Source organism: Salvelinus namaycush, chromosome 40 (assembly GCF_016432855.1).
Source record: "Salvelinus namaycush isolate Seneca chromosome 40, SaNama_1.0, whole genome shotgun sequence".
Lineage (NCBI taxonomy): Eukaryota > Metazoa > Chordata > Actinopteri > Salmoniformes > Salmonidae > Salvelinus > Salvelinus namaycush.
The window spans coordinates 21,443,466-21,465,327 of record NC_052346.1 but is presented as its reverse complement, the minus strand read 5'-3'; the positions used below and the strand labels follow the sequence as shown (position 1 = coordinate 21,465,327).

General features: G+C 41.2%; 2 protein-coding genes across 2 annotated transcripts; both read right to left on the bottom strand.

The window, feature by feature from the left end:
• Positions 1-2,977: 2,977 nt before the first annotated feature.
• LOC120033478 (zinc finger protein 239-like) lies at positions 2,978-4,825 on the bottom strand. The gene is made up of 2 exons (XM_038979846.1): positions 4,801-4,825; positions 2,978-4,232 (listed from the first exon to the last, which is right to left on the bottom strand). The coding sequence occupies exons 1-2, from the start codon at positions 4,823-4,825 to the stop codon at positions 3,550-3,552; spliced, it is 708 nt and encodes a 235-aa protein (XP_038835774.1). The 3' UTR covers positions 2,978-3,549.
• A 14,932-nt stretch (positions 4,826-19,757) lies between these two features.
• On the bottom strand, positions 19,758-21,395 carry LOC120033323 (gastrula zinc finger protein XlCGF17.1-like; the record flags this gene model as incomplete). The annotated part of the gene is made up of 2 exons (XM_038979624.1): positions 19,758-20,636; positions 21,055-21,395. Coding segments are annotated over 2 exons (981 nt in total), but the record flags the coding sequence as incomplete, so codon positions are not given.
• Between the last annotated feature and the right edge of the window lie 467 nt (positions 21,396-21,862).

Below are 21,862 nucleotides of genomic sequence, written 5' to 3'. Positions count from 1 at the left end.
CTTTATTTAGAAAATATTTGCCTTAAATTGTATTACTATGCATTGTTGGGAATGGGCTAGTAAGTAAGCATTTCACTGTAAAGTAAATGCGGAAAACATTTCAGTTGAAGGCAGTCAGTTGTACAACTGACTAGGTATCGCCCTTTCCCTAAAGTCTACCAGTTGTATTTGGCGCATGTGACCAATCAAATTTGATTTCGCTAACAAAAAACAATTGTATTTCCCATACACACAATAGTATCAAGTATAGATAAGATAGAAACAACTGAATGTGTCTGAATATTACTACACATGTAGAAAACTGATAAGCATTACATCCAGCTTCAAAACAGAAAAGCAACCGTGAAATTGTCTCTGATGCACCCGCACTGCCTGCACTGAAGTCCGTTGACTCAAAGAGCGGACGCCGCCATTTTACAAGCTAATACAATTTTTTTTAAACACGTAAAGCGAACTCAGAAATGTTAATGGAATCTTTATGAAATCTTGACGAAATAATGTAGATTAATTCACTCAAACCCAGTCGTCTCTAACTATGTGACTTATCACGTCCTTCGCTCGGTTTGACACAAAAATAACACAAAATCTTTACCAAAGTGATAATACCTTGACGGATTTGCAACTTGCATGTTATTTCGATATTAGTACGTTGAAACGTGCTATTACATACCTGTAGTAATACATTTGAAACCGACACAAAACCTTTCGTTTTCACAGCACAGATCTAGTGCTTAGTGGTGGGGAGGCGATTCCTATTTCTGGGTGCCAAGCGGAATCGACTCCTAAGATTCTGTATTTTTGCATCGGAGGAAACTATTTTCCGTAGTCTACTTCGAGAACAAAAACTGTATCATTTTACACAGCAAAGAAAGAGCGAGCTGGCGAGAGAGATATGGGAGGGGCACAGGCAGGCATGTCCGCCACGAGGCAGACAGTCAGAACCGTGCATCGGGCTTCTGTCATAAGAGTCAATAAAAAGGGGTCAGTTCGGAAAAACGAATCTTGTGTGAATCGTCCTCTGGAATAACACACATGCTTGGTTAATAATTACAAAACCAACGTCTCTAGTAATGCCTGAAAGTCTCTAGAAAGCCTGTCCGAATAGGGCATGGCAAAGAATATGTTTATCATCCCATGGGATCTGTCAAAGCCACACACAGCAGAAATATCACTGAAATATTCTAGTTCCTACACAACCTTTTATATTCAAAGTTTTTAGGGGTCACATATGTTGACAATCCTAAGGGTGGATTGTTTCAGCATGATATAGATGCAGTTTAATGGGGTTGGAGGGCTGTGGAGTTTTTGGGGGAGGGTGTGGTAGAAGTTAGTATGGATATGTTGATTTAAATCATTATTCTACAGTAAAAAATGATGCAGACCATAAATGATCTCACACTCCTGCACAGGTGGCAGAATGCACCTTAAACGTTTGTTTGCAGACCCCCATGATATCATCGAAGAAGCCACCTAGGTAGCTGGCTAGAAACTTCAGTGAGAATTTGAAACAGTTTTTTTTTGCCTGGAGAGAAAGAGGCATGCAGTGTGCGATGCGTGTTCGGCCTTGCGTCCACAGAGACATCAGGCCATTCATTGGGAGAAAGACAGACAGAGGAGGCAGACTCAGGAAGGCTAGAAGATGGCGGAGGGGATGTGTTGTTTGAAACTGATGGCGTGTCGAGTGGAGATGAGTGAAAAGGAATATAAGGGGAAACTAGAGAAGTGGTCGTGGAGTAAATCCAAGCCTACTGTTCTTTAGATCCATCTAGATACCTGGGAGATCCGTTTGAAGTCTCCATGGTGATGTGTAGGATCCATCTAGATACCTGGGAGATCCGTTTGAAGTCTCCATGGTGATGTGTAGGATCCATCTAGATACCTGGGAGATCCGTTTGAAGTCTCCATGGTGATGTGTAGGATCCATCTAGATACCTGGGAGATCCGTTTGAAGTCTCAATGGTGATGTGTAGGATCCATCTAGATACCTGGGAGATCCGTTTGAAGTCTCCATGGTGATGTGTTGGATCCATCTAGATACCTGGGAGATCCGTTTGAAGTCTACATGAAAATCATAGATGAGTTAATGGGTTTAAGGCTTTTAAACCATTACATATGCATTAGTGAGAATACTGGTGGCTGGCATATTGGCTTGTCCCCATGGTGATGTGTAGAGGTGTAGTGACATGTTTTTAGGAGATAAATAGAAATATACATCTTGAATTTTAAGAAAAAAAACTAAAATAACATTTACAGTATAGAAACCCCAAAAAACAAAGACTGACCAGCACAAATTAATGTAGAACATTTATTTTTCATTAGTAGATCAATTAAGTTCACTACAGTTATCCAAATACATTTATTATCAATGACTAAAATAACAAATCTACAAAATATAAACACAACGTAAAGTGTTGTTTCATGAAGCTGAAATAAATGATCCCAGAAATTCAACAAGTTCAAATGAGCCTCACAAAGCTGCATTATCATGCTGAAACATGAGGTGATGGCGGCGGATGAATGGCACAAAAATTGTGTTTGTTGTCCGTAGTTTATGCCTAACAATACCGTAACCTCACTGCCACCATGGGGCACTCTGTTCACAACATTCACATCAGCAAACCGCTCGCCCACACAACACCATACATATGGTCTGCGGTTGAGGCCGGTTGGAGGTACTGCCAAATTCGCTAAAACAATGTTGGAGGCAGCTTATTGTAGGGAAATGAACATTAAATCGTCTGGCAACAGCTCTGGTGGGTATTCCTGCAGTCAGCATGCCAATTGCACATTCCCTTAAAACATGAGACATCTGTGGCACTGGGTTGTGTGACAAAACTGCACATTTTATTGCCCCCAGCACAAGGTTCACCTGTGTAATGATCATGCTGTTTAATCAGCTTCTTGATATGCCACACCTGTCAGATGGATGGATTATATTGGCAAAGAAAAAATGCTAACTAACAGGGATGGAAACAAATTTGAGCACAGCATTTGAGAGAAATACACTTTCTGTGCAGATGGAACATTTCTGGTCTTGAAACATGCGACCAACACTTCACATGTTGCATTTATATATATTGTTTCCAGTGTAGATGTTTCAAACAAACAAAGTTGATTAAAAGCAAAAATAATATACCCAAACTAGTGGTGAAAACTGATCATCACACCATCTCTATCTGATACATGTTGTGATTACCAGCTCATTCCCACAGAAAACTGCAGAGGGAAGCCGTACCACCCAGTCAACCATCACACTCCATTGTTTTAACAAGTGATCCCTCAGAGGGTTTTCAACGCTAAGGGAAAATCCAGGTAATCTCAATATGTTTACAGTAGAATCTAACAAAACACACCAAAACTGACCAGGTGCACACTGATCAGTAAAGTAAAGAGAGGCTAACATTCTATAACGCTCCCTTTCCTCTGCACGGTTCTCCCAGTGAGAAACAACTGGATTAAAATAGTGTTCTACGCTTTCTTAATTTGATCCAATTCACTTTTACCACTTCTTTTATCAAATGAGAATTAAGTGATGGAGTGACTTTAATCTTAGCTGGTCTGAGAGAACTTCTCTCCTTTATGTATACGTTGGTGTGTTTTTAAGTTGCTCAATTGAGAGAAACTTGTCCCACAGTCAGAGCAGTAGTAAGGCTTCTCTCCTTTATGTATACGTTGGTGTCTTCTTAAATTGCTCAATTGAGAGAAACTCGCCCCACAGTCAGAGCAGTAGTGAGGCTTCTCTCCTGTGTGAGTTCTCTGATGAGATTTTAGCTCAGTTGATGTTTTAAAGCCTTTCCCACAGTCAAAGCAGGAGTAAGGCTTCTCTCCTTTATGTATACGTTGGTGTGTTTTTAAGTTGCCCTGTTGAGAGAAACTCTTTCCACATTCAGAGCAAGAGTAGGGCTTCACTCCTGTATGCATTTGTTGGTGACATTTTAAGGTATCCAATCTGGAGAAACTCTCCCCACAGTCAGAGCAGGAGTAAGGCTTCTCTCCTGTGTGTCTTCGCTGATGAGATTTTAGCTCAGTTGATGTTTTAAAGCATTTACCACAGTCAAAGCAGGAGTAAGGCTTCTCTCCTGTATGTATTCGTTGGTGACATTTTAAGGTATCCAATCGGGAGAATCTCCCCCCACAGTCAGAGCAGGAGTAAGGCTTCTCTCCTGTGTGTATTTTTAGGTGTATTTTTAGCTTTGATAGAATTGGGAAAATCTCCTCACAATGTGGGCAGTGGTGAGACCTCTTAGCTCTGTGATCTTCCTGCTGTTGCTCTCTGGATGTAGAGAATGTCTCAACATGGTCTCCTGTGTGAACAACATCAGAAGAACCAGTCAGTTTGTGTGACATACATGTCAATCCCAACTCAGTTGTGATCTTGATCAATGATTTTCTATGAAGCCTTTTTTAAATTAACAGTTTCCAAAGTGTTGAACAGAAACTCAGCCTAAAACCCCAAAGAGCAAGCAATGCAGAAGCGCAGTGGCTAAGGAAAAACTCAGTAGAAAGGCAGGAACATAGGAAGAAACCTAGAGAGGGACCAGGCTCTGAGGGGTGGCCAGTCCTCTTCTGGCTGTACTGGGTGACATATGTATTCATATGTGACCGACCGGCTCGATCTTACGTAGCAACATTTGAAATTGTGTTTTTTTACATTGGATAAAAGTAGAGACTCAGAGCTCGAAAATTGTATATCATACGCTACAGTTGAGGAACAATAGGAAAGTAATTCTGTTTTAAAAGTTGACAAACTTGTAACCTCACTTTTGAGAAAATGGCCTTTGAATGTTTTGGTACACTTACTGGAGACCTCTTTGTCTACACCCATTCAGTATCGTTCACACCCTGTGCTGTTGGCAACAATTTACGCTTTTTTGTCAACTTTTACGGACACGGCCATATTCAACAGGTGTTGAGCGTTCGTAAATTCGTCATTTATTCTGCGCTCTTGCACACTCAGACGAGAGTGCTCTGAAATTGGAGTAGATAGCCAGAGCGAATGTACCAGCTACGTCTATCAATAGTTGTTGCAGTGACATAAACATTCTACTGAAATGGTTACTTGCAAAGTGGAGTCTTTTGTTAAGACATGTAGCTAGCTAGCTAAACAATGAACCATAGTCACAACTCTTGCCGTTAGTAACCTGCATGAATCTGCTGGTAGCTAACAAACCAGGTTCAATGTTAGCCAGCTAACAGTAGGCTATAACTAGCAACGCAAATTGCTCTGAGATATGAATAATATTACTACACAGATCATAACGTTAGCTAGCTGACCTAACAGCAGCAGTCAAGCACCCAAGCTAACGTTAGCTAGCTAGCTAAAAGTACACTAACTTGAAATGAAAACGACTTTGACAAAATTAGAAACGTGTCATATCTGAAAATGTAGCTAGCTAGACTATCTTACATGGATGGACACGTCTCCCCCTCTCACTGATGTCATCGTTGCCCTTAGTTTGAAGATGTAATCCAGAGTCATGTGTTTTCTCCATCTCCTTAGCTATCATACTCTAATTCCACTGATTTCAAAACTCAGTCCTCCAGAAAGTGGAGATCAACACTTATGGAGTTCCACAACGAAATATATATATTTTTTAAAGCCACGTTAGACAGGATTACCTACACATACTGACCAGCATGCTATATGGCAGACCAATCTGAACTCATCTCTCGGCATGTCCAGCCCACTCATTATCTCAGCCAATGACGGCTAGCGGGAAGGTTGCTGACTTTTTCTGTGGCTAAACCAACTAGGCTCAGAATTTATTTTATTTTATTTGTATTTACAGATGGCATACAAGTTTGTTATTAAGGCACATGAAAGTTCACATGTTCCAGAAGGCATTTGACAAAAAAAAGCACCGTATGTATTTATATCAGTAGGCTGGTACCGTATGTATTCATATCAGTAGGCTGGTACTGTATGTATTCATATCAGTAGGCAGGTACTGTATGTATTCATATCAGTAGGCTGGTACTGTATGTATTCATATCAGTAGGCTGGTACCGTATGTATTCATATCAGTAGGCTGGTACCATATGTATTCATATCAGTAGGCTGGTACCGTATGTATTCATATCAGTAGGCTGGTACCATATGTATTCATATCAGTAGGCGGGTACTGTATGTATTTATATCAGTAGGCTGGTACCGTATGTATTCATATCAGTAGGCTGGTACCTTATGTATTCATATCAGTAGGCGGGTACTGTATGTATTCATATCAGTAGGCGGGTACTGTATGTATTCATATCAGTAGGCTGGTACTGTATGTATTCATATCAGTAGGCTGGTACTGTATGTATTCATATCAGTAGGCTGGGACTGTATGTATTCATGTCAGTAGGCTGGTACTGTATGTATTCATATCAGTAGGCTGTACAATACAAAAGGGGAAAAAACACTTTTCTATAAGTGGGTAACAGTCAATTCCATGTAAATAACAGTCAGTTCAGAAAGTAAACCAAATTCCACATTTTCCTAATTGAAAAGCATTGAATAGAATTGGAATATCAGTCTATTTTCTGAAGTATCTTGTATTGACCCCAACCCTGGTAACAGTGGAAGTCAAGAAGGAGTGAAAATTACGAGCCTTTTCATATTTCACTCACTATCACAAGGGTTAGTAACTACACAGACTCATTTCATAGAACTTCAAAACACTGTCAGTTTGTCCATTTCCCTTCTTTAGTCTACTCTAAGCACTCAAGATCGCTTAAGATGTGTGATGTCCGAATTACAGAATTCAACCAATCACCAGGCTGGGTCATAATTTATAGAGGTCTAACTTATGAAGATAACGTAGCAGTGCCTTCAGAACGTATTCAGACCCCTTCACTTTTTCCACATTTTGTTACATTACAGCCTTATACTAAAATTGATTAAATATTTCCCCCTCATCAATCTACACACAATACCCCATAATGACAATGCAAAAACAGGTTTTTAGAAAATGTTAGCAAATTTATAAAAAATGTAAAACAGAAATACCTTATTTACATTAGTATTCAGACACTTTGCTATGAGACTCGAAATTGAGCTCAGGTGCATCCTGTTTCCATTGATCATCCTTGAGAGGTTTCTAAAACTTGGAGTCCACCTGTGGTAAATTCAATTGATTGGACATGATTTGGAAAAGCACACACCGGTCTATATCAGGTCCCTAAGTTGACAGTGCATGTCAGAGCAAAAACCAAGCCATGAGGTCAAAGGAATTTTCCGTAGGGCTCCGAGACAGGATTGTGTTGAGGTACAGATCTGGGGAAGTGTACCAAAAAATGTCTTCAGCATTGAAGGTCCCCAAGAACACAGTGGCTTCCATCATTCTTAAATATAATTAGTTTTGAAACACCAAGACTCTTCCTAGAGCTGGTCCCCCAGCCAAACTGAGCAAACGGGAGAGAAGGGCCTTGGTCAGGGAGGTGACCAAGAACCTGATGATCACTCTGTCAGAGCTCCAGAGTTCCTCTGTGGAGGTGGAAGAACCTTCCAAAAGGACAACCATCTCTGCAGCACTCCACCAATCAGGGCTTTATGGTAGAGGCCAGATGGAAACCACTCCTCAGTAAAAGACACATGACAGCCCGCTTGGAGTTTGCCAAAAGGCACCTAAAAGAAAAAGACCACGAGAAAGAAGATTCTCTGGTATGATTAAACCAAGTTTGAACTCTTTGGCCTGAATGCCAAGCATCACATCTGGAGGAAACCAGGCACCGCTCATCACCTGGCCAATACCATCCCTACGGTAAAGCATGGTGGTGGCAGGGACTGGGAGAGTAGTCAGGATTAAGGGAAAGATGATCGGAGCAAAGTACATTGAGATCCTTGATAAAAACCTCCTCCAGAGCGCTCAGGACCTCAGACTGGGGTGAAGTTCTACCTTCCAACAGGACAACAACCCTAAGCACACAGCCAAGACAATGCAGGAGTGGCTTCGGGACAAGTCTCTGAATGTTCTTGAGTGGCCCAGCCAGAGGCCGGACTTGAACCATATCAAACATCTCTGGAGAGACCTAAAAATAGCTGTGCAGTGACAATCCCCATCCAACCTGACAAAGAATGGGAGAAACTCCCCAAATACAGGTGTGCCAAGCTTGTAGCGTCATACCCAAGAATGTAATACTTCTAAAAACCTGTTTTTGCTTTGACATTATGGGGTATTGTGTGTAGATGGATTCAATTGTAGTTCTCATCACTTTCAGAATAAGGCTGTAACATAACAAATTGTGTAAAAAGTCAAGGGGTCTGAACGCACTGTATAGTCATGGTAAGAGCAGGTTCTAACAGATTTACCAATCTCCTCCTCCTCTTCTTCATCTTTAATGATGACATTCAGTTCCAGTGTTTGACTGCAGTCTTCCAGCTTCCCTGATGCCATCTCTGGATCCTGCAGTGCAAACTGGGCCCCACTGTCACAATCAGGACCCAGTAGGTTTGTCCTCACTGTTTATGTTAATGGCCTCAGACTTAATCGGAGTCGGCCTGTAGAAATAAAGACAAACGGACACAAAAGTTATTTTCTTGACAGTTCTGGCACTTTATTCGGTAAAAATATTTTCTCTTTGTTCTTGTTCAATTATGTCATTTCAGTAGATCAGGTAGCTAATCCTTTTTTTTTTTACCCCTTTTTTCGCCCCAATTTCATGGTATCCAATTGGAAATAGTTACAGTTTTGTCCCATCGCTGAAACTCCGGTACGGACTCGGGAGAGGCGAAGGTCGAGAGCCATGCGTCCTCCGAAACACAACCCAACCTAGCCGCACTGCTTCTTGACACAACGCACATCCAACCCGGAAGCCAGCCGTACCAATGTGTCGGAGGAAACACTGTACACCTGGCGACCTGGTCAGCGTGCACTGCGCCCAGGACCGCAACAGGAGTCGCTAGTGCGCGATGCAGCGCCTTAGACCACTGCGCCACCCGGGAGGCAGGTAGCTAATCCTTGGCAAAACATTCATTCACATTAGACACAAAGTACACATTTTAAATTGCACAAAATAAGTGCACTTAATCTGTAGTAGATTTCCTCAATTCACATAAATGCATAAATGACTCAAAAAATATTTACTACAAGGTTGCAGTATGATTTTGGCAGTACTATGAGAAAATGTTATGAATAACCTTCACTGTATCATTTCACTAACAAAAGGCAAATTTTATTTCCCGTTCACACCACAGTAAGACTTATCAGGGTTCGTAGAGCGGCAAGTCAAATTCAAGGACTTAAGGAGGCACTACCTGCACTGAAGTCCATTGATGCAGACCTCCTATGGTATCATGGCGGTCCGCAAACAAACGTTTAAGGTCCATGTCTGTCTAATTCTGTACTAAGAAAATAAACCAAGAAATCCCTATTAACTTCTACCACACCCTCCCCTTCCCCAAAAACCCTGCCACACCCCCAATAAACGTTATCAATAGATCCCTTTCTGTGTTTCCAAACATTGGGATTTATATCATGCTGAGACAATCCACCCCCAGGTTATCCAGCTTATCAAAAACCATACCGACAGTAACATCTGTTACCCCCAACAACTCTGCTGCAGTTTACAAGATAACTTTCAACCTGGTATTTCTGCTTTACACAATCCAAGATGTTGATAACCTTACCAATGAATGCTATGAAGTACATATTATTCACTATTAAAGTATCTTTGTCACAGCACATTTATGGGCACAAGATTTCTGAACAGGCCTCGAAACCATGTCAGGACTAGTAGAAAAAACAGTTCTGACAGTAGGTCCTCTTACTACGGGACCAACAATGGAAGCTCCATCAGTCTGACAGTAGGTCCTCTTACTACAGGACCAGCCATGGAAGCTCCAACAGTCTGCACTGTAGTTCCACCAGTCTGTCTTACAGCCTCTGTATATGATACATCATGACGGATTCTATATCTCTGAGCATCTCTCTGCACCTGGCATCCACCAAATGCTGCTCTGTGTGTCCTCCACACAATTGCAACACTTAACCGTCACATTGCTCCAACATTTACCGTAATCATGATCTCCAACACACTTGGCACATCTTTTCACTCAACAGCTACATGTCCCATTCTTTGGCATTTAAAAACACTGTGATGATTCACTGTTGCTGCACCAGTTTCAACTGTTCTGCTATGGAACCCTGACCTGTTCACCGGACGTGCTACCTGTCCCAGACCTACTGTTTTCAACTCTCTAGAGACAGCAGGAGCGGTAGAGATACTCTCAATGATCGGCTATGAAAAGCCAACTGACATTTACTCCTGAGGTGCTGACCTGTGGCACCCTCGACAACCACTGTGATTATTATTTGACCCTGCTGGTCATCTATGAACATTTGAACATCTTGGCCATGTTCTGTTATAATCTCCACCCAGCACAACCAGAAGAGGACTGGCCACCCCTCATAGCCTGGTTCCTCCCTAGGTTTCTTCCTAGGTTCTGTGCTTCTACACCTTGCTGTTTGGGGTTTTAGGCTGGGTTTCTGTACAGCACTTTGTGACATCAGCTGATGAAAGAAGGGCTTTATAAATACAATAGAGTGATTGGTTGATTGATGAGGGTGGGTCAAATTCTCTGACATTGAAGCTAAGGAATCCTATTCTGTACTTTTCCAGACAAAACCTTCTCAAACCTCAACAGCACCGATAAGCTTTCACTTCTTTAACCCTCTTTCCTACTGATCAACCTTTAGGCTTCAACCACTCGGTCTCCTTCACATGTTCTTTAACATTATCATCCATGGACATAGATATTGGGACCTCAGAGAATACTCCCTTCAATTTAGCAGAAGCTCCAGGGTCAAGGTTTCTGAGCTTTGTCCCATTTTGATTTTCCAATTGAAGAATCTTCCCTTGCTGAACCTGACTAACACAAGATATTAACAATCTACCATTTTCAATGAACGGCCCAGTTTAACTTCATCTCTCTTTTTATGGCCTTGGTTAATCAGATAGGGTGTAAATGAGGCCCTGTGGTCTCCTCAAACACCATCCCAACTTTCCACTGTGACACATTATTACTCTAGCTCCCTACCTTGGGCCTCTTTAGAGTTTCTATACTACATACACCTCTGCTTCCAGTACCATTATCTCTGTTTTTCCACTACAGACCATTCACATACTAGGCCCTCATCCTCCCACTCCATATCAGAAATGTCCCCCAAATTTGTCGCATTCCAGCACAGCTCTCTCTCCATTTCCATTGTTTCAGGAGTGTCAAACTCATCCCATTGAGGGCAGAGCCTCCCAGGTTTTCGTTTCTTCATTTCAATTAAAACCTAGAGAATCAGGTGAGGGGAGTTCCTTAATAATTAGTGACCTTAATTCATTAATCAAGTACAAGGGTGGAGCGAAAACCCGCACACTTGGTCCTCCATGGAATGAGTTTGATACGTGTTCTGATTCATCCGCATTAATCGACGCCATTCCATGCAGTTGGCCTCTCTCTCCAAATGGTGAAGGATATCTTCAGTTAGCTTCCCTCTATGTTGACACTCCATTACACAGCCTCGTGTCGCCATTTCACCACGAGCAATCTCCTAGAAAGACGACCGAAACCGTTGAAGCCGCCATTTGACTAGCCTCGTCCGAATATTCCTGATCTCGCGAGCTTACATTAACGAAACAGTGTATGTAAACTCGCGAGATCAGGATGGTTCGGACGAGGCTATTTATCAACTCAAAAACATTTTACACAAAACCAAGAACATGTAAAAACGAACTCAAATAAGTGGAATCTTTATGAAATTACTTTGACGAAATTATGTACATACACTCAGACAAACCCAAAGTCCAGCTACATGACTTGTAAAATCGTTTATAATCACGTTCTTCACTCACTCGGTTTGACCCCAAAACAACACATATAATTAAAACCTTTACCAAACGTGATAATACCTTGACGGATTTGTTACCTACCATATTATATATTCTTCGACGTTAGAAAGTTTAAACGTGCTATTACATACCTACAATAATACAGTTGAAACGGACACAACCACTATCGACATAACACAGTTCTGTCGTTTTCTAACCGGAACTTCCTGTTCCCCACTACGACAGTACAACAGCGTAATTTTCTTCTCTGGTATACTGACATTTACACAAATATAACGTGTCTGCCTCCACCTACTGTACGGTTAGTAAACTGTAGAAATAAATACATGTCCATTGCGGAAACAACGACATCAAAACAAAATACATAAATAGATAAATAAAAACATCCCACTCTTTCAGTCACAGTTCTCTTCAAATCACATCCCTACACAGTTTCATGGGCCTCGTAGGGAGGAACATCTTCAGTCAGTATTCCCTGCAATCAGTGATGTAAAGTACTTAAGTAGAAATATTTTAAGTATTAAGTAAGTAGTTTTTGGAGGTATCTGTACTTTACTTTTGATATTTTTGACAACTTCAACTTTTACTCCACTACATTCCTAAATAAAATAATGTACTTTCTACTCCATACATTTTCCCTGACACCCAAAAGTACTCGTTAGATTTTGAAGGATTAGCAGGACAGGTAAATTGTTCAATTCGCGCATCACTACTGCATCTGATCTGACGGACTCACTAAACACAAATGCTTTGTTTGTAAATGATGGCTGTGATCTTACATTCAATCTGGAGTGCCAGAGTGCGCTTGGGCGTTCGTAAATTCAGAGCGTTGTCAGATTGTCAGTTCGTATCGCTCTCGGAGCGTTCAGAGCCACACTGGACGCTCTGGCGGAGGAGTAGGGTTGATTCAAGCGTTCTGACCTCACAACGGCAGTCAAGCATCCAAGCTAACTGGTTAACATTGGCTAGCTTGCTAGCTACTTCCACTACAAATGAGAGAACTCTGACCATTTTACTCGCCTTAGCAGAGCTGGTTAGGCTGTGTTCATGTTATCCAGAGCATTGGTGACTTTAAATGTGCTACAGGCAACAATTTAATTACGCGTTTTTGCCGACGTTTACTGACACCGGCCGTATTCAAGGGGTGTTGAGCGTTCGTTTATCATCAGTTATTCTGCCCTCTGGCAAACTCAGACGAGAGTGCAATGAAGTCTGAGTGTTGGAGTGTGCCCCTGACTATCCGTACATTTAAACTACAAGAAAATCGTTCTGTCTGGTTTGATTTTAATATAATGAATTTGAAATTATTTGTACTTTTACTTTTGATACGTAAGTATATTTTAGCAATTACATTTACTGTTGATACTTATGTATATGTTAAACTAAATACTTTTAGACTTACTCAAGTAGTATTTTACTGGGTGGCTTTTACTTTTACAGGAAAGGACTCAAGTATCTTTACTTTTACTCAAGTATGACAATTGGGTATTTTTTCCACCACTGCCTGCAATGCTTCCAGTGTTAATTCCTGAACTCCCAAAAACCTTTCAGCCGCAAAAACAATTCATCTACAATCGGTATTCTTCAACTGGTAAACGACATTATGAATCTCAACAGGCTGCGGGTCATCCACTGCCATAGCTTCCTCAGCACCAATTGCGCTTTCAACTATTTCCCGCGCCTCCCAGTAGGAGAACTACTGTACAGTTTCTTGATGTGGATGTTCCCTGATATAAAAAAAAAAATGATACATGCCATTGATCAGTTCCGGTGTTATGAAACTGATGGAGAATATTTGATGGGAAAAAAATAAGTATTTATTTAACTTGGCACATAGCATACATAGGATAATTAAAGTGGCAGGTTAGGATAATTAGTGGCAGGTTAGGATAATTAACGTGGCGGTTAGGAGACTGAGATTAAGGTTAGGAAAAGGGTTAAGGTTAGGCTTAGCTACAATGCTACAGTTGTCAACAACTGTTGTTCCCAACGCAAAAGAAACGGCCACGGACCAACGGACCAGCATCAATTGGTGTAAACTAGATATCATGAAACACGCGATATCAGAGAACGCCCCTAATTGCGGTCTGCAATTACACCCTTCTCGGATCAAGGGGGCAGGCTTCCAGTCTATAAGCATGCTTTCCACTGTGCTCAGGGGGCATTTTCGGTACTGCAGTTCAGCTGAAGCACGGCCCAATTCCCATTGATAGCGAAGTCGCTTAAAAAAAATAAGACAATTTAGTCATCAAGTTCGTAAATAAAACATCCATTGAATTATTCAAGTAATTGCCTTAGAGTCAGATTTTTTCCCATCACTGACAGCCAAAGTTATTAACTATTTTAGATTCAAGCTGTGAGGTGGGTGAGCTTATGCCACATGCAGATGCTGAAGGGAAAACACACCTCTTGATCTGCGTGTTTATAATGTAGGTTAAGGTGCAGCCTCGTCTCATAGACTAGATGTAACATAGTAAATTTAAATCAGGGACTCTCAAAATAGTGTGATATGTTACGTTATGGTTACATAAGACAGATGGTTACTTAATATATGGAATTTGGTGGTGCTGTACTGTAACAGTGAGCTGAGCCAGTTGAAACTATTGACGCCAGGAATATATTGTTGGTGACTGTGTGTTCCTTCATTAGTTTTGTGTTTTTTTATTCATTTATTTCTGGTACCCTCCTACCTGAGCGGCATGAGGCCTGTGTGGCGTTGCACTGTTAAAATCATCCCAGTGTGGAGATGAAACACCTGTGTTACAAAGCCACATGCTCTGTCCTCTCTGCTCTACCTAGGTGTTTTAATGTGGGTAATACAGAGATAATACTAATACAGAGATAACCACTGCTCTACCTAGGTGTTTTAATGTGGGTAATACAAAGATAATATTAATACAGAGATAACCACTGATCTACCGAGGTGTTTTAATGTGGGTAATACAGAGATAATATTAATACCGAGATAACCACTGATCTACCTAGGTGTTTTAATGTGGGTAATACAGAGATAATACTAACACAGAGATAACCACTGCTCTACCTAGGTGTTTTAATGTGGGTAATACAGAGATAATACTAATACAGAGATAACCACTGATCTACCTAGGTGTTTTAATGTTAGTAATACTAATACAGAGAACCATTGGACATGCATTTTCCATTATGTCATTGTGTTTACCATTTCAGAACCTTACATCTGTTTGAAGCATATACGGGGCATTATATAAGAGCCCTTGACTTTTTCCACATTTTGTTACGTTACAGCCTTATTCGAAAATTGATTAAATGCATTTTTTCCCTCGTCAATATAAACACAATAGCCCATAATGATAAATCGAAAACAGGTTTTTAGAAATTTTAGCAAATTTATACCTTATTTGGTAAGTATTCAGACCCTTTGCTCTGAGACTCCAAATTGAGCTCAAGTGCATCCTGTTTCCATTGATCATCCTTGAGATGTTTCTACTTGATTGGAGTCCACATGTGGTAAATTCAAATGATTGGACATTATTGGAAAAGGAACACACCTGTATATATAAGGTCCCACAGTTGACAGTGCATGTCAGAGCAAAAACCAAGCAATGACGTCAAAGAAATTGTCCGTCGAGCTTCGAGACAGGTTTGTGGCGAGGCACAGATCTGGAGAAGAGTACCAAAATATTTCTCAAATCTCTGTTAGCTGGGCTCCCCGCTTGTGCCGTCAAACTCCTGCCCCACGTTGGGCGCAAACCTTTTAAGGGCTCCCGAGTGGCACAGGGGTCTAAGGCACTGCATCTCAGTGCAAGAGGCATCACTACAGTCCCTGGTTCGAATCCAGGCTAAATCACATCCGACCGTGATTGGGAGTGCCATAGGGAAGCGCACAATTGGCCCAGCATCGTCCGGGTTTGGCCGGTGTCGGCTGTCATTGTAAATAAGAATATCTTCTTAATTAACTTGACTCATTAAATAAAAACAAAAGAAAGTGGGATGCATGCAAGCAAAGCCACAACACATTACTAAACTATACATTAATTGCACTATAATGGTGAGAAAGGGTGCCCACAAAAAGTTACATAAAGCTGACCGAACAGCATAGTCCCAACAACTTACCACTGCTACACCTGGCTATCAGCGGAGCCTTGTCTGGCAACGAAACAGTTCATTCAGCCTCATTTAAAAAAAACATGGCTGACTTGCGTAAACAAATGTGGTTTCTACTGACAATTGATATGTACAAACTATGGCATAAGGGGACGACAAGCGGATAAGAGGCAAACCGTAATTTTGATTAAGACATTAATGAGAGAGCTAGGACGGACGTAGTCAATTTAACTATTTGTCGCTCAGCGACAAAATTCAGAACATGGGCCGTCCTCCCTGTACGCCAAGTCAGAACCGTACAATAAATAAAGGGGCATATATGCAGACAATGAAAACCCTTACAATATTCAATGATTACATTTCTCAAAAACAGGTTATAGGCTACATGTGAACCACCAAGTCAGAACAGGAGACAAAATGAAGAGGTGAAAATAGACCAAATGATTAGGGTGAGGCACATGGGCTACTAACATCTTACTACACAACATACACTTAGTATTACTTTCTTAGCTACAGTATACACATCTCCCTGGCATGTTACATCATTTATGCAGCAGCAGACAAGACATTTCTGGACTCACCTTGTTGTGCTGTGCTCACTTGAACAGGAAGGTGGTGCAGCAGTCCTTCGTGGGCATATTTTGTCATCAAAGTCTGGCATTCTCTGGATTTATGGTGCTTTCAAAACAACAGGCAACTCAGGAAAAAAATGAGGACGTCAGTGATCTTCAGGTCATAGTTGCAGAAAGAGACCCGAGTTCCCAATTTACAATTCCGAGTTGGATGAAAGTTTAAAACGTATTTTCCCTGTCGTAGCTTCGTAGTTTTGAGCTTGGCACAAATCAAGCTTCATTGACAGCATGGCCAATGTTGAATGTTTACCGTTTAAACTAGGAAAAGAGTCCCATAATCTTAGACTTGGGACCACACAGCCACTCCAATGAATAGCACGCTAATGATTGCTTTGCAATGCTTGTAGTTAGCCACTGATTCCTTCCAAACCACTCATTGTTGAATTTGCAATTTCCAACTTGTTGTGTAATGTTTGTCCAATGGCCGATGAGCACCGATACATTTGATCTATAATTTCTCATTATTTCTCTTCATATGACAAAGAATAAAAAGGATTTGCCAGTAGATTGTCGACTTGATTCATGATGATGACTGCTAGCTCCGACTTTGAAAGTATGATGTTGACATGATCAGTCCAATCAAAGCGACTGTAGATATCACATGATTTGACGTTATTTTATCTGTGGACAATGACCTTGAGCCTTCTTGTATGGGCACTTCTAATGTAACTCTATGGCAGCACCGAAGGGGCTTGAATTTTCAAGTTCTACCCTTAAACTTGGCAGTGATATATTGTCCCCATGAATGACAGAACACTGAGCCAATCACAGCGCAAAGCTCCGTATTTTCTGCTGGCTTGCCCCACCTCCACAGAAAGCACTGAGCTAGGCTGAAAGACCTGCATTTTGGAGCTGCCTCACTCAAGAAAACAAAAAAGAGACCATGTTTGTATGCGGCTTTATTAACAACTCAATTACAAGTTTTTTTTACATTGTTTGCAAACAGATCATTTTTTTCTCGCTAAAACTGTGGGGCTCAAAACAGGTGGCCCACCTGCCCTGAATGATGGGTCGCCACTGAACTTATCTAGAACACTGCAGTCCATCTGGGTGTTTAACCTTCCAAAGATCCCCCATGTCACCCTGCTCCTCCGTACATTCCACTGGCGTCCAGCCGAAGCTCACATCCACTACAAGACAATGGTGTTTACTTACGGTGCAGCAAGAAGAACAGCCCCATCTCTACCTTCAGGCTATGCTCAAACCCTGTATCCCAACCCGAGCACTCAGTTCTGCCACCTCTGGTCTCATGGCCGTCCCACTGCTAAAGGAGGTCAAGCTCCCTCTCAGCCCAGTCAAAGCACTTCTCTGTCCTGGCACCCCAATGGTGGCACAAGCTTCCCTCTGATGCTAGGACAGCAGAGTCCCTGCCCATCTGCCCGAAAAGGTCTGAAACCCTACGTCTTTAAAGAGTACCCCCCCAAATTACTAATAATACTAATACTAATACAAATAATAATAATAATGTGACAGTGACTAATTGAGGAGAAATGTATTTACTGTGATATGTGGTTGTCTCACCTGGCTATCTTAAGATGAATAAAGGGTCAGAGAGAACTCCTGACTGTAGTCATACAAAAACACTCCAGGCACTCAGCCCATAAGAACCATTCATACTGTCAGATCTAATATGAAGAACTGAATACAACCATAAGAACCATTCATACTGTCAGATCTAATATGAAGAACTGAATACTAAAGAGAAGAAGAGGTTGACCAGTACATATTCATGTAACGTTATTTTTCATTAGCAGATCAATAAAGTTTGCTTCAATGCAGTTATCCAAACACATTCATGATCAGTAACTAAAATAACTCATCTAGTTTTAAAGACAATTAATAAACATGTATTAATTTCATAAACTGTGTCTCATTAAATAAAGTTGTAAAACAATCCCCCCAAACTAGTGGTGAAAAGTGATCATCACACCATCTCTATCTGATACATGTTAGGGGCGTAAGGTAGCCTAGTGGTTAGAGCATTGGGCCAGTAACCAAAAGGTTGCTAGATCAAATCCCCGAGGTGACAAGGTAAAAATCTGTTGTTTTGCCTCTGAACAAGGCAGTTAACCCACTGTTCCTAGGCCATCATTGTAAATAAGAATTGGTTCTTAACTGACTTGCCTAGTTAAATAAAGGTTCAATAAAAAAAGTGTATACTAGCTCCTTCCCACAGAATACTGCAGAGGGACAACCTGGTCTCAGAGCAAAACATATTATATTATACAAAAAGCATCAGTGCCACTCCATTTAGTATGTTAGGTTACATTACATTGGACTACCAATATAAACTGAACTAAAATATAAACCAAACATGTAAAGTGTTGGTTTCATGAGCTGAAATAAAATCCAGCAATGTTCCATATGCACAAAAAGCTAATGTCTCTCAAATGTTGTGCACAACTTTGTTTATATCCCTGTTAATGAGCATTTCAGCCTTTGTCAAGATAATCCATCCACCTGACAGGTGTGGCATATCAAGATGCTGATAAAACAGCATTATCATTACACAGGTGCACCTTGTGCTGGGGGACAATAAAAGGCCACACAACACAATGTCACATTTGTCTCAAGTTCAGGGAATGTGCAATTGTCATGATGACTGCAGGAATGTCCACCAGAGCTGTTGCCAGAGAACTCAATATTTATATCTCTACCATAAGACACCTCTAACGTCCTTTTAGAGAATTTGGCAGTATATCCAACCGGCCTCACAACTGCAGATCACATGTAACCACGGCAGCCCAAGACTTCTTCACCTGCAGGATTGTCTGGAGAGGGGGGGGGGGGGGGGGGGGGGGGCTGAGTAGTATTTCTGTCTGTAATAAAGACCTTTTGTGGGGAAAAACTCATGCTGATTGGCTGGGCCTGGCTCCCAAGTCCCACCCATGGCGAGCCCCTGCCCAGTCATGTGAAATCCATAGATTAGGGCCACATTTATTTCAATTGACTGATATCCTTATACGAACTGTAAATTGCTGTTTAGTATAATACGACTTGTAGGACGTATCGTATGTTACGAATTACAATTCGTATTTTATTTTACGCATTGCTATTCATACAATATGTTGCGAACTTGTAAAATGTATGATATGTTACGAATTCCAATTTGTTGTTGCTAACGTTACTTAGGTTAGGGGTGAGGGGTTTAAGGTAGAGTTAAATGGGTTTCGGGGAAAGGTTAGCTAACATGCTAAGTAGTTGCATGCTAAGCTAACATGCTAAGTAATAGCTAAAAGTAGTAGGTAGTTGCAAAGTTGCTAATTAGCTAAAATGCTAAAGTCCTCCTTGATGAGATTCAAACACGCAAACTTTGGCTAGAAGTTTGAGTTACACGCCCACCATTCCACAGAGCAGGAGTAAGGCTTCTCTCCTGTGTGTATACATTGGTGTGTTAAGTTGCTATGGTGAGAAAAACTCACCCAAAAGTCAGAACAGACGTAAGCCGGCTTCTCTCATGCGTGTGTTCTCTGATGAACTATTAGCTCAGTTGCTGTTTTGAAGCATTTTACACAGGCAGAGCAGGAGTATGGCTTCTCTCCTTTATGTATCTGTTGGTGTGTTTTTAAGGTATCAAGCCGAGAGAAACTCACACCACAGTCAAAACAGGAGTAAGGCTTTTCTCCTGTGTGTGTTCTCTGATGAAGTTTTAGCTTAGCTGATGTTGTGAAGCATTTTACACAGTCAGAGCAGTAATAAGGCTTCTCTCCTGTGTGTGTTCTGTGATGAACTGTTAGCACAGTTGATGTTTTGAAGCATTTTCCACAGTCAGCGCAGGAGTATGGCTTCTCCCCTGTATGTATACGATCATGTGATTTTAAGTGGGAAAGTTGCGAGAAACTAGTTCCACAGTCAGAGCAGACGTAAGGCTTCTCTCCTGAGTGTGTTCTCTGATGAACTTTTAGATCAGTTGATGTTGTGAAGCATTTTCCACAGTCAGAGCAGACGTAAGGCTTCTCTCCTGTGTGTGTTCTCTGATGAACTTTTAGCTCATATAATGTTTTAAAACATTTTCCACAGTCAGAGCAGGAGTATGGCTTCTCCCCTGTATGTATACGTTCATGTGATTTTAAGTGGGAAAGTTGAGAAAAACTAGTTCCACAGTCAAAGCAGACGTAAGGCTTCTCTCCTGTGTGTGTTCTCTGATGAACTTTTAGCTCATTTAATGTTTTTAAACATTTTCCACAGTCAGAGCAGTAATACGGCTTCTCTCCTGTGTGTGTTCTCTGATGAACTTTTAGCTCAGTTGACGTTTTGAAATATTTTACAGTCAGAGCAGGAGTAAGGCTTCTCTCCTGTATGTATACGTTCATGTGTTTTTAAGGTATAAAATTGGGAGAAACTCTTCCCACAGTCAGAGCAGACGTAAGGCTTCTCTCCTGTGTGTGTTCTCTGATGAACTTTTAGTTCATTTGATGTTTTAAAACATTTTCCACAGTCAGAGCAAGAATAAGGCTTCGCTCCTGTGTGTGTTCTCTGATGAACTTTTAGATCACTTGATGTTGTGAAGCATTTTCCACAGTCAGAGCAGACGTAAGGTTTCTCTCCTGTATGTACACGTTCATGTGTTTTTAAGTGGGAAAATTGAGAGAAACTAGTTCCACAGTCAGAGCAGTAATAAGGCTTCTCTCCTGTGTGTATACGTTGGTGTGCTTGTAAGGTGCCCAGATGAGAGAAACTCGCCCCACAGTCAGAGCAGTAATAAGGCTTCTCTCCTGTGTGTGTTCTCTGATGAACTTTTAGCTGAGTTGATGTTTTAAAACGTTTTCCACAGTCAGAGCAGTAATAAGGCTTCTCTCCTGTGTGTGTTCTCTGATGAAGTTTTAGCTGAGTTGATGTTTTGAAACATTTTCCACAGTCAGAGCAGGAGTAAGGCTTCTCTCCTGTGTGTATTTTTAGGTGTATTTTTAGCTTTGATAGAAATGGGAAAATCTCTTCACAATGTGGGCAGTGATGAGACTTCTTATCTCTCTGATCTTCCTGCTGTTGATCTCTGGATGTAGAGAATGTCTCAACATGGTATCCTGTGTGAACATCAGAAGAACCAGTCAGTTGGTGTGATATACATGTCAATCAAATGTATTTAATGAAGCCCTTTTTACATCAGTAGTTTTCACAAAGTGCTTAACAGAAACCCAGCCTAAAATCCACAAAGAGCAAGCAATGCAGATGTAGAAGCACAGTGGCCACAAAAAACTCTCTAGGAAGCAGGAACCTTGGAAGAAACCTAGAGAGGAACCAGGCTCAGAGCGGTGACCATTCCTCTTCTGGCCATACCGGGTGACAGGTAGCCTAGTGGTTAGAGCAACCGAAAGGTTGCA